At 40.2% G+C, this 13,965-nt stretch overlaps 1 protein-coding gene across 10 annotated transcripts in view; it reads right to left on the bottom strand.

The window, feature by feature from the left end:
• Positions 1–7,730: 7,730 nt before the first annotated feature.
• Positions 7,731–13,965, bottom strand: part of rbm25b (RNA binding motif protein 25b) — a 78,085-nt gene continuing 71,850 nt past the window's right edge. For 9 of the 10 annotated variants that reach the window (XM_059952632.1, XM_059952673.1, XM_059952623.1 and 6 more), the window contains one exon: positions 7,731–10,928. In XM_059952632.1, coding sequence (XP_059808615.1) covers positions 10,836–10,928 — 93 coding nt within the window. In that variant the 3' untranslated portion in view covers positions 7,731–10,835. Of the gene's footprint in view, positions 10,929–11,870; positions 11,947–13,965 lie in introns of all 10 variants that reach the window. The other variant, XR_009508320.1, reaches the window with a different exon arrangement.

Here is a 13,965-nt window from a genome sequence, read left to right as displayed (position 1 = left end):
GAGAAGGAGAAAACTTACTCAGGTGCAATTGGCTGCAGTAGCCGCCTGTCCCGAGAGTGTATCAGATGAAAACCGATGTGTCAGTCAAAAGCTTACTCAAGCGGTGTAAGTTTTTCAGCAATCCTGGGTACCAAAGTACGTCTTCCAGAATCAGGCACAGTTCTGGTCACCTCACTGCGGGAAGGGTGCAGAGGAGATTTACAAGGATGTTGTCTGGATTGGGGAGCATGCCTTATGGGAAGGTTGAGTGAACTTGGCCTTTTTTCCTTGGAGCGATGGAGGATGAGAGGTGATCTGATAGAGGAGTACAAGATGCTGAGGGTCATTGATCATGTGGATAGCCAGAGGCTTTTTCCCAGGGCTGAAATAGCTAACACGAGGGGGCATAGTTTTAAGGTGCTTGGAAATAGATATTGAAGGGATGTCAGCTGTAAGTTTTTCGCACGGAAAACTTGGGTGCGTGGAATGCACTGCCGGTGACGGTGGTGGAGGTGGATACAATAGGGTCTTTTAAGAGACTTCTGGATGGGTACATGAAGCTTAGAAATATAGAGGGCTGTGCGGTAGGGAAATTCTAGGCACTCTAGTGTAGGTTACATGGTCGGCACAACATTGTGAGTCGAAAGGCCTGTACTGTGCTGTGGAGTTCTGTGTTCTAAACCAAAGTTTTTCACGGTACGTCCCTTGCCATGCATGCTTTCCCCGAAAGCTGAGATGGAACTTACAAGAGAACGGGAGCATTGAACCTGTGATTTTCACACTGGGTAACCCCTATTGTGACGGTTGTCCAGCGTGATGGCAGTGTAAGAATATGTGGAGGTGGCAAGGTCACAGTGAATTCATGCCTACCCACCGAGATGTACCCGATTCCAACGAGAGGAAGACATCCATGCAACATTAGGAGGTGGAACATTCTTCACTAAACTTGACATGCGGACCAACAGCTCGAGCAAGAAGAATTCTAAGAGACTCACAACTAATATAACTCACAAATGTTTGTTCCAGTAAACGAGGCTCCCGTTCAGCATAAATTCATCTCCAGCAATATTGCAACATACCATCGAATCCTGCATTAAAGACCTTTCCAGTACAATAGCTTACTGAGATGATTTTCTGAATACCTGGTCGATTCTAGAAGAGCACCTGAATAATCTTGATAACACTTCCCAAACGATGCAACTTGCTCTACGATTGAAGTGCGAGAAATGCACCCCACTGGCAGATCATGTAGAATGCCTGGGTTTGTGCTTGGATTCCAAAAGGTGTGCATCTGGTCAAAGAAAAGCTTCGTGCCATTCTTGAAGTCCCTGCGCCAAGGAATATCCATTAACTTCGCTCCAGTTTGGGCATGTTCAATCATTACGCCAGATTTTTGCCTCCCACAGCTACGCTTCTTGCTCCACTTAACGATCTATTGATGAAATGTACGAGGCGGCGTTGGGAACAGGCAGAGGAATCTGCTGTTCAGAAAGCCAAACAAATGCTAGCTCAATCCCAAGCATGAGTGCACTTCAGACCCAGGGCACCAACAGTTTTGTAGTGTACTGTGATGTCTCCACTTAATGCTGCGCTGCTAACCCAGAAGAATACAAACGGTGATGAAAAGCCTGTCGCTTTCACATTACGCAGCCTTAACCCAGCCGAACCAAACTATGCACAGTGTATAAAGCATTGATAGTTGGGTTTTTTGGGGGGTTATGCATTTTCACCATTACCTGTACGTACGGTGTTACGTACCCCGTAACTGGGTTACCAGACCAGCAGAAATGGAAGGATACGTTGGAGTCTGGTGGTGCTGTAACTAAAGGTGTTTATTAGTAAACTAAGCAATATAGTATCAATAATGCAAATATACATATAAAACAGGTTAGCAATGATAAATATAGGTGTAGGAATAAGAATCAACAGTAAAAAAACAAGTTCTATCAAAGTCTAGGGGTAAATGAATAGTCATAAGGGAAGATAAAGTTCAGTTCAGTTCCTGCTGAAGTAGTTGTTGTGTTGCAATGTTGGAGAGAGAGGGAGAGAGCGAGCGAGCAAGAGATTGAGCAGCTGTAGCAGGCAAACCTTCTGTCGTCTTCTTGTTCTGTTGTACCGTTGGGTTAATTGGTTATGACCCTTCCGTTCCAGGCTAGACCATTCTTCAGTGGTGGACTCGTCACCCAGGCAAGGGCAGACACACACACAAGTCCCCACCGGTCTGCCTTCATCCACCGTGCTCTGGACTGATTCTCCTGAACCGATCCTCCAGGCCCCCACCTTCCTGTGGGTGCACAACACTCTTCCAGTATCCACTGGTGTGTCTGAGGGTGTCTCCCCAGATCCGTCTTTTATCCCCACTGATGGGGTATCAGCCATCCATCAACTTAATATGTCCATGTCCATCAAATGAGGCCACTCCCAGCAAGAACATTAACAAGCAAAGAAGTGTCCTTGTAGCAAAAGATTGTTTACCTTTCCATCAGTAAAGAAGTCATAATACTTAAATCATTCGTCTCTCTCTCTCTCTTATCTGTAGCAGATGCTTCTACCTCTGTTCTTCATCTCTCTCTCTCTCTCTCTCTCATTAGCAGCATAGTTCTCAGCAGGGGGGGGGGGATAGCTCTGGACCCCATTTCCATCTGGTTCATTCAGCACACATAACAGCAGCTAACATTTGGAGATTCATACGGACCACAACAATTGGTGGAATTGCTTGTGAGAGCAAGGCCGTACCACAGATGGCGTTACTGAGGATGGGCAGTTCATCGGTACCCACTTAGGTTCCCGTGGGAAACAACTACACTGCAGATGCCTTAAGACGTCTTTCTTGAGATATCCTTGTGAATCAGACTAGTGCTACTGATGGACTGGGTCAACACATCTCTGGTCACCGCCACTCAGGTAGAAGAAGAAACTGAGTGAGATGTAATATTGGCACAGGTAAAAAGGCACGTGGAAGATGGCTGTCCAACTAATGTGCCTGAAACTGTGCTGCCCAATGCTAGAGGTCAAAATGAGCTTAGCATGTACAACGGTAGTCTACTGTGAGGAAGTTGTAATTCTTACACAATTACGGTCCCCTGTCCTGGAGAGTTACATTGCCCACATCCAGGAATGTCACCTATGAGGGTGCTAGCCTGGAATTACATTTGGTGGCGGAGATGTTTACACGTAGACCATGCAGGTCCATTAGATGCTGATATGCTATTGGTAGCCGTTGATGTGCATTCTATATGGATCGAGGCCAAAGCGGTGAAGACTTTGACCACCCAGATGACAATGATAAAACTTAGGCACACTATTTTGTACACAAGGAATTCCCAATACTGTGGTCGGTGATAGTGGTCCCACATTGTAATATACACTGCACCCCCTCCCCGCCCCCCATTCACCGATCATCAAATCGTAAGGCTGAGAGTTTGTCAAGCAGGGGATACAAACATCGAATGGTGACATTCACACCAGGACGAACGGGTTTTTGTTTGGGTACCGAATAATCCTACAAATTACCACAGGTTTCTCTCCATCTCAGCTATTGATGCACCACTGGTTGCATTCCCGATGGGATTTATTGAGCCCTGAGCTGGAAGACCGAGTTAAGAGATGAGATAACAGGCAATGAAAGCGTGGTACGATTCAAATATGGCACACTGGGAATTTCAGGAGTTTATGTTCGCCTGAATTTGGGGAGTCAAAGGTGGATGAAAGGAGAAGTTATGGTGAAAGAGGCCCAGCAAGTTACTTTAGAACTTGAGGCTGGTAGTGTTTATTGCCAACATCTACCACATCAAGAGATGGTCCAATAAATCCCTCATTCCAGAATGAGCTCAACAAGATGGGTTAGCACCACAACCTAGAATCCTCAGTTGAAAGCACTGAATCAGGACCAGCTCTTGATCTTGGGGCTTCTGGATTGCACTGATCAGAATGGACCAGAAAAACGGCTAAGTATTGTAAAGTTGGTTTTGCATAAAAACTTAAAGGTGGAGAGAAGCATCCACTGTGTGACTGTTGGTCTGTTATGTGACATCATATGACAGGTCGATTTTGAGGGCTTGTCTATCAATTAATGCTTGACATACTAATCCTGTGTGTGTGTGTGTGAACAGGTTGTTTCCAGGTGACAAGTCAAGCAGACACATTCAGCGACACTGTACTTGATAAACGTTCTGTTCCAATCTCTGGGTCTTTCCTTAGTTCTAACAGTAGAGCGCTTGGATGACATGGTGTGGCACTGGTTTGTGTCTTACATATCTGGGCAATTTTCCACATTAACTACACTGTGTTGTAACTGTACCACCAGCTTTGCTAGATGTGCAGTTAATTGTTCCATGAAGTTAGCTATGGCTAGCCACTAGGCAATGATAATCAGTTATTTCAATTGATTTATTGCCATCTCAGTGGTTCCATGCAGAGTGAATAGCTTCTTTGATAACAACGCGTTTATGTGCCTCCATCAATGAACTGTGCCCTCTGTAATGTTGATCTGTCTTCCCACATTTCCCAGTATTACTCTGCTTCCTATCTGCCCATTCCATCAGCCAACAGTTCAAATAATGAGCCCATCATCTAGCACTTAAACAGAGACCAATGTCAGCTGCATTTACATCATAGCATGTACTTATATATTAAAATTAACTATTTTGTAACTTGCCCAAGTGTCTCATTACTAGGATCATTGGGAACCATATGAAGTGTACTGTAACAACAAAAACTTGGTCACCCCACCTCTCATTATGGACTCCATCAAGGTCACTTATTGCAACCTTGGTTCAAACACGGACCAGACTTCAAGATAATGAACATTTTACCAAGTGTGAAAAGGAGCCCCAAGAAAACTTCAGCTATGGGCAACAATGGCTTCTTATCAAATTCCTCATACAGAGATAGATTGTTGTTAGAGGTCAATAATCCCAACACTAAAAAGAACATCACTTCAAGAGGTATGCAGGGTAAAATCCTCACGAAACTGCCTTCTCCACTTTTACCCAAGAGAAAGGATAGATGCAAGAATGTTTACAAGCAAGTTGTATTTCCCAGCTATGTGTATAGTAAAACCTATACAGTATTGAGGTGAGTGGCAAAGTAGTACAACTATGGCTGACAAGGGAAATCAAAGCTATTGTAAAAGCAAAAGGGCATACAACAAAGCAAAAATTAGTGGGAAGATACAGGACTATTAAGTTCTTAAACCTACAGAAAGCAACTAAAATTCATTAGAAGGGAAAAGATGAAATATGAAAGCAAATAATATCATAGTGGATAGTAAAAAGGTTTTTTCCATGTATGTTAAAAATAAAAGAGAAATGAGAGTGGATATAGGACCACAAGAAAATGAGGCAGGAGAAATAATACCTGGGACAAGGAGATGGCTGGTGAACTAAATGAGAATTTTGCATCAGTCTTCAGTGGAAGACACTAGCCTGATGTTGCAGTGTGAAGGAAGTGTAATATTACAAGAGAGAAAGTGCTCAAAAAGCTTAAAGACCTAAAGGTACATAAATTACCTGGACCAGAGGAACTGTATACCCATGGTTTCTGAAAAAGGTAGCGTAAGAGATTGTGGTGGCATTAGAAATGATTTTTCAAATATCATTGGACTCTGGCATGGTGCCAGATGACTGAAAAACTGCAAATGTTATTCCACTATTTAAGAAAGGAAGAAGGCAGTAGAAAGGAAATTATAGACCAGTGGTTGGGAAGATGTTACGAGTCAATTGTTGAGGAGGAGTTGATGGAGTCCTTGGTGACACAGAACAAGATAGTACAAAGTCAGCATGATTTCCTTCAGGGAAAATCCTGCCAGATGAACTTGTTGGAATTCTTTAAGATTACAAGGCAGATAGATAAAGGGGATGCAGTGGATGTTGTATATTTGGACTTTGTGAACACCTTTGATAAGGTGCCACACGAGGCTGCTTACCAAGTTAAGCACCTGTGGTATTACAGGAAATTTACTAACATGTTTAGAGCATTGGCTGATTGGTAGGAGGCAGCGAGTGGGAATAAAAGGATCCTTTTCTGGTTGACTGCCAGTGAATAGTGGTATTCTGCACGGATTTCTTTTTATGCTGTATATCCAGTGATGGAATAGATGGCTTTGTTGCTAAGTTTGCAGATGACACCAAGATTGAGGAAACAGGTAGGTTGCAGAAGGACTTAGATTTGGAGAATGGGCAAGAAAGTGGCAAATGAAATACAGGATCCCCCCGCTATCCAAAGGTAGAGCATTCCTATGAAACAGTTTATAAGCTGAAATGTTGTAAAGCGAAGAAGCAATTACCATTAATTTATATGGAAATTTTTTTTTGTTTTCCCAGACCCAAAAGATAACCTACCAAATAATACATAAAACCACAGAACACATAGTAAAAGCAGGAATGATATGATAAACATACAGCCTATATAAAGTAGAAATATTGTATGTATGGTGTAGTTTTACTTAGAAAAATCAGGAAGGCAGCGAGCCAAAATTGATTTGGAGAAAAAAAAATCCGCATGTACACGCCTACGCACATGTGCACACACCTGCCCGCACAAAGCTTCATGGTCATGGTAGTAAACACACTTATAAAGCCGGCATTTTTTATTTGTAAAAGAAAAAATCCTCTTTGGTTAGCAAAAACAGGTACCAATGTAGGTCTTTTGTAACAGCGCGCTGTTGTAAAGCAAACGTTTGAAAAACAGGGGCCACCTGTACAATGTTGGGAAATGCATGGTCACGGTCTTTGGTAGTTGAAATAAATGTGTGGACTATTTTCTAAACGGAGAAAATCCAGGAATCTGAGATGCAGAGGGATTTGTGAGTCCTTGTGCAGAACACCCTGAAGGTTAACTTGCAGGTTGAGTCAGTGGTGAGGAACGCAAATGCCATGTTAGCATTCATTTCAAGAGGTCTAGAATACAAGAGCAATGGAGTAATGCTGAGGCTTTAGAAGGCACTGGTGAGGCCTCACCTTGAGTATTACGAACAGTTTTGGGCCCCTAATCCTAGAAAAGATGTACTGGCATTGAAGAGGGTCCAGAGAAGGTTCACAAGGATGATTCCAGGAATGAAAGGTTTATCATGTGGAACATTTGATGTCTCTGGGTCTGTACTTGCTGGAATTCAGAAGGATGAGGGGTGGTGGGAATCTGATTGAAACCTTTTGAATGTTGAAAGGTCTAGGCAGAGTAGATGTGGAAAGGATGTTTCCCACTAGGACAAGAGGGCACAGCCTCAGGATAAAGGGGAAACAAATGCGGAGAAATTTCTTTAGCTGAAGGGTGGTGAACTGGTGGAATTTGTTGCCACATGCAGCTGTGGAGGCCAGGTTGTTGGGTGTATTTAAGGCAGAGATTGATAGGTTCTTGATTGGACATGACATCAAAGGTTATGGGGAGAAGGCTGGGAACTGGGTTTGAGGAGACAAAAAAAAGAATGACAGAGCAGACTCAATGGCCAGAAAGCCTAATTCTGCTCCTATGTCTTACGGAATGGTAAGTAGTAACATTCCCACATGTGGATCAAGCAATAACCATCTTCAATATGAATCCAAACCAATGTTCAATATCATTACTGTCACTCAGTCTCTCACAATCACCATTAATATCCATAAAAAATAGATGATTCTTCCAATGACTTGTTAGAAAAAGCAGAAAAACAACCCCCTCCAAAAAAAAAATCATTGCAGTACTGAGCTGCACTATCATATTCTGATTCACTCTTGCAATTCTTCACCCATCATCTCCCAAGTAATGGCCCGTAGGAAAATTGGAAACAGATTTATTTGAGAAGTTAAATGGCATTGTATACAATATTTACAGTTTAAATTCTTGTAATACTCATTAGCATTAGTGTAAAATTAAAAAAATCCTTCATAGAAAATGTTAGCAATCATCATGTATGCAAATAATTGTTTAAAATCTAGCAATCAAAATTGAACTTTACATCTAAACGTGACATGCAAGAATGGAGCTTGAAATAGTTTTTTGAAGTTCTAAAGTGAAACCGAATGTTTACAGCGTGTAAAGGATTCAGTTATACACTAGTGGTTTGGTACTAAGTAAACTTAGGGTCTAGAGCAGTGGTTCCCAAAGTGGGCAATGTCACTGCTACCCCCCCCCCCCCCTTCCAGGGTAGTGGGAGTTTCTAAGGAAGCATTGGGGGGGGGGGGTATACTGAGGCATTATATGTATAATTTGCAAAATGAATTATTATAAGCTCAGTATATAATTGATTACAATAATCCATGTAATCACTTCATCAGCTGCTTGCTCTTATACTTTGCTTGAAACACATTTATAGTTGTTGAAAAGTAGTAACACTTCGGTTTTTGATATACAGTGCCTATAAAAATATTTCCCCCTCCCTGTGGAAGTTTTCAGTTTTATCGTTTCATGTGACCTCTAAAACCATTAGCTGCACCAGTGATAATTTGGTACGTCATATTAAATTGGTGAAATACTTATGCTTTATATTTGTAATTTAGATCACTTTGTAGAGCTCTGCTTTCACTCTGACAAAAGTCTTTTTCTGTTTTATCACAGCGATTAATAAAATTAAGGACCATACTCCCAGTACTACTTTGATAGATTTGTATTGAGAATGATGAATGTTTCAATGCTCATTGTTGCACAGAGAAGTCAGATGGCTCTCAAAAGAAAATTCCCTGAGATGCTTTTAAGCATTTTTTGAAACTGATGAAATTATTTTCAAAGAAACATTAACATCTTCAAAATCAACTCAAGAATATTAGGCATGGCATTGCTTATTTGTCAGAATTATTCACAAAGTTTAATGAAATCGATCTTCAATTTCAAGGAAATGATGTGAATCTTATCAAAGTCAAATCAGTTGTCTCCATATTTCTGTCCAACTTACTGCCCGTTATGCTACTGGTATTTAGGGCAGCAATGAAAGTACTCCATCTGTGGCATGTTCAGGGCTTCCTTTATCATGTCAGTAGCTTCCTTTCAATTTCTGTCCAAGATAACTAAGTAAGTGCAACATTGGTCGTCACGACCTTTTCCAATTTCTGAGCAAGTTGTAGGAGAAAGAAAGAATACCAGATGATCTTCAAGTAACTGCCCAACTAGGCAAGCTGCACGAAGACATATCAGAGAGATTTCAGGATCTTCTCTCGATCCAAATTCCAGACTGGGTAATAAATCCATTCTTGAAACCTTGTAATGCGGAATTAACAGAAATGACAGTGAAAGAACTGATCTCGCTACAAAATGATTTTGAACAGAAACAGAGGTACAAAAAAATACACAAAGACTTTGGGCTGCAGAAAGAAATCTCTGAACGCTCTCCTGCACTGTGGAAAAGGTGAAGATGTTCTTTACTGCTGTTCCAAAATCATATTTAGTGGAGCACAGTTTCAGTGTAGTCACCCAACTTCTTTCAAAGCAATTAAATAGGATGCAAATTACTGAATGTGGGGATCTGAGACTCTTTCTTTGTGACATTCAGTCTGATGTTGAGCTGATTTACTGGCATCCATCTCATTGAATGGTGAAAACGTAACAAGTAATGAATAGATGAACTACTAATACGCACTCTAAAATTGCTGATGAAAATTGCCCTTACTGTCATTAAATAAATGATATTGTTTTAAATAGATTGTATTTAGTTTTTGCAATTATTTGACACCACTTTGAATTTGCAGTTCCTATTTTCTTTCTCTGTGCATCATAAATCAAAATTCTTTATAAGTTTTTACAGAATGGCTGGAAAGGGAGAGGGGAGCGCTGGGGATGTTTTGAGGGAACCAAGAGGGCAGTAACCCAAAGCTGTTTGGGAACACTGATCTAGAGTCTCACTTTTCATTAAAAAAAAACTGGCCTCAATTATTTATTTTTAGAATGTCGTCAATACCTTCTTTTCTAGAACTATGCATCTCTGGATACAGTGAACCAAGACAAGAACGACCCAAACGGACAGCATTCCATTTAATGGGCCAACAAAAGTTGCATTTCCAAGCTAACCATCAAGCCTCCATAACACAGCTTAAACACACACCCTTGAAAAAGCTCATTGTAGTTTATTAAAACTTCACCCCAAAGAAACTGTATGAGACTGACAAATGAAAAACATAGCTTGCCCCTTGTACTTGCAATATCTGACAGCAGCTTACTTGTTGAACCTGCATCAAAAATAATTTTGACTATATAAAAAATGATAAATGTAAAATTACAAAGATTTGATTTCAAAACATTAAATTAAACCTATGTTGGCAACTAAAAGGGATACAGATCTCTTTAAAAAGTCAACTAAGACATTCTCAAACTTTATTTATTTATTTCAAAAACATTTAAACCCTATTCTGTCACCTGCTGGAAATGCAAACATTTTAAATGCAACATTTAAATATTTTCATAATGTTGACGAGAAAACAACTCTGTATCTTTCAAAGTTCTTTCCCCCTCAAAATTGCTAATTTCGAAACAATAAATGTATAAACATCTCATTTCTAAGCCTGCTCCTCCATATCACAGGGACAACCCGGATAGTAAGTGCAAATATTTTGCATCGGTGCAGCATAACCTTCCATAAATGTAACACCGAGAGGTTATGAACAAGTCAGTGTGTCGATAATGAAAATACACAGCAGAAGAAATCAGTTTATAAAAAATAACCCAGTCATTTATCTCAGTTGGTGAAATGAAGAACCAATGTAGGCAGATTGTATTAACTGTACATCTTTTAAGGACACAGCAACCAAATGATGGGGTGAAGGAGAGAAGAAAAAATGGACTTCACATTATCTCTACAATAAAAAATACAAGCTTCACAAGTGCCTCTGAGGACAGATGAAAGTTACAGTTTTAAACATTTTCCCAAAGACATTTCCTATGGATATGACAATCTATTTAACAAGTCCTATCTTTTTAGCTTCTGTTTCATATATCAATAACCGCCACATCTTCACTATGAAGACTTCTGCTTCTTCATCCAGTACCTGGAGAGACAAATAACATTTAGTTTAATATAATAAAGTTGATTTTACAATTGTTCCCTCTAATTCTCTGGTTTTCTCTCAAACTTGGGCAGGAAGACAGTTACACTGCATTCTGGTGGGACTCTCATCATGCAGCAAGAGCATAGAATGAGACATGAATGACCTCTTAAAAACTACTAACTTATTATAACAAGCTGAGAGACCGTGCAGCTCCCAAACAGAGAAATCTCACCTGTTCTAAAACCCACTTCCTATACCTCAATTCCCCCTTTGATTTGAGTGCCACGTACCCACAAAGGGCAATTTGAAGTGGCCAACTTACCTACCAGCATGCCTTTGAGATAAGAGAGGATATTGGGAATACCAAAGGGAACATGCAAATTCTGTACCTAGAGAGTACCCCAAGTGCAAGTCACACTGGGAGCTGAGTTAACAACACTAATTAATGTTCAACTATGTGCTCTTGTACATAAAGGGCTGTTACTAAGCACCTCTGATTCTTTTATAAAACTACATCAGGGGTAATCTCCACATGAACATCCACACTGATGCCTATTTAGATTATCACCAGATGTAAAATTTGCTTCAAGTTTTCCTTTAAAACACAGGACACAATGGACAGGATAACATTTACAAGTATATTTTATGAGCAGGCTTAAAATTAATTTACAGTCGATACCACTTGAACCTCCAAAGAAACAAAGGTAATTTCAATTTCAGCCAAGAGTTAGTGCAGTGTGCAATGTCCCAGTAATATTTCATTACAGCTTTTACTGTAAGCGACTGGTTAAATTACTTTGATCAGTTTTGTGCAGTGTAAATTCATCATTGTTTTCAAAACATAATCATTAATTGAAGTCATCATTAACCAAACAGGTTTTTGAAATAAACAATAAAAATCTCCCACCTTTCAATGTTACATACAGGCCTGATGTACATTACCATTAGTGTCTTTAATAAAGTCTAATTCAGTGCCACGTGGTATACTAGCCCCTGCTCATGCTGCTCTATTACCAGACTGAAAAGATAAGAGTAACAATCCTTTTTAAATGACTTATTCATACCAATAACCAACTCAATAAAACTTAATAAGGTAAGCAATATTTTGTGATGGTTGAAAAGATTGCATATCTGCTAAAAATAACACCATCATGCACAAAAATATGCTTAAAAGCTTGCACTGACCCTCAAATTAGTGGAATAAATATTTATTAAGATTATAACGTAGCATGAAATATCATGAATCGGTGTCTGAGAGGCAGAATTCTCTGGGGTCTTCTCTACTGTGATGTTGTGTTGATTTTATTGCAGATATAATCCAGGAAGTGGTATATGGTACTACCATGTACCATGAACCATTGCCCACCCTTACATTCCTTTATCCTCCTGTTATTATCCCACCTCTCTATCATTCAACCCAACTACACTACGATACAGCTAGTTTTACACCTGGTGGATCTTTGAGTGAATGACAGTTGTGGACACAATATATTGTTTAGAGGAAAAGTTTCCGGTCCTTATAGATGTATATGAAGGCCTCAGTCTTGGAAAGTGCAGTTCCCTGTGGTACTAGCAAACCTACATGATGATGGGACAGAGGGCAAGGTCCTTTGTCTCTCTGATTGGAGTGTTAACTGTGGTAAGGATGACAGTAACTCCCTCTGCCAAAGCTGTGCCTTCTCTGCCTCACCTCACCTACCCCAGCCACCCTTGGAAGTCAGCTGCCCGGCAGTAAGAAACAGTGTGCAGCTGTGAACTGAGGCAAACATTTGGTTGTCTGGGACTGTAAATACAGATCCACTTTACAGAGGAATTGCCTTTATCTGCATTGAGGGAAAACCTTGGCTCAATGCAGTCATATCCAGCGACCACTTACTCACCTACCTTAAATATTCCAATGTGTTCTGAAGCAGCAATACTTTTAATGACAGGAGAGATAATATAATATAAGCAGTATAGTCAGGATATACGGTCAGAATCTTATCCCCCAGGGTAGAATTGTCAAATATGAAAGGGGATATATATTTAAGGGGAAAAGGGAGTCAAAGATAATGTACAGATTGCTTATTTTGAGAATTGTAGGTGCCTGGAATGGGCTGCCGATGCAGTGGTGGAAGCAACAATATAGTGGCATTTAGAGGCATATAAACCTGTGGTGAATGGATAGGGATCATCTGCAGACAGATGAGCTTCATTTATTTTCGCATCAATGCTAGAAACGACATCGTAGACTTAAGGGTCTGTTCACTTCCTCTACTATTGCACTTTGATTCTGAATTTTACAATTCATACACAATCAATTTTGATAGCGTATTTTTATTCCTACAATGCAGCTGTATTATGTTTACCATAACAACCAGCATAAAAGAAAACTCCAAGGAAAAAGGCATTAATATTTGATCCCAAATACAAGTTAACCACAGAGGGATGGCGAGGAGAAATTTACTGAAGTGATTCCAAGCATAGAACCAAGGCTGCTGAAGTAGCTGGTGAGGTCAGTCACAGGAAATGGCCAAGACATCTGGACAGTAACAGTAGGGAGATGTGATTAACTGGGAGCCAGAGTGTAAAAGGCAGTGACCTAGAACTTAACGTCTAGAACAACCTATTCCATCCACAGACAACAGGAATAATAAAAAAAAAGTATGCTGGCAGTGCCAACTATCATGGTCTTTGGCTTGGATTATCTTTTGTTAATGCTGATTGTACCATTAATTTTAAAGAAAGGTGGCATTGGGAGACCAATATTTTGACAGTGATCATACAGCACATACCAATGGAAGGGAACAGAGAAGGGAAGGTTCGAAATTGGTTAATAACAGGAAAAATATGTGAAAAGGTTAATCAGAAACTAAGTTAATCAAAAACTAAATGAGCTCATCTGAAGGAGTGCCTGATCCAGAACCCCAGAGTGACAAAATCCACAGAGTGCAAGACAAAGCTAAGGAGCTTATAGGAGACACGGAGACCTGGGAGTGCAGGTCTAGATGATATTAAAAGGAAAATTAAGAAAGTAAAGGGTGGAAAATACTGGCAT

This window comes from Hypanus sabinus, chromosome 2 (assembly GCF_030144855.1).
Source record: "Hypanus sabinus isolate sHypSab1 chromosome 2, sHypSab1.hap1, whole genome shotgun sequence".
NCBI classification, from domain to species: domain Eukaryota; kingdom Metazoa; phylum Chordata; class Chondrichthyes; order Myliobatiformes; family Dasyatidae; genus Hypanus; species Hypanus sabinus.
This window is presented reverse-complemented; position numbering and strand designations above follow the sequence as displayed.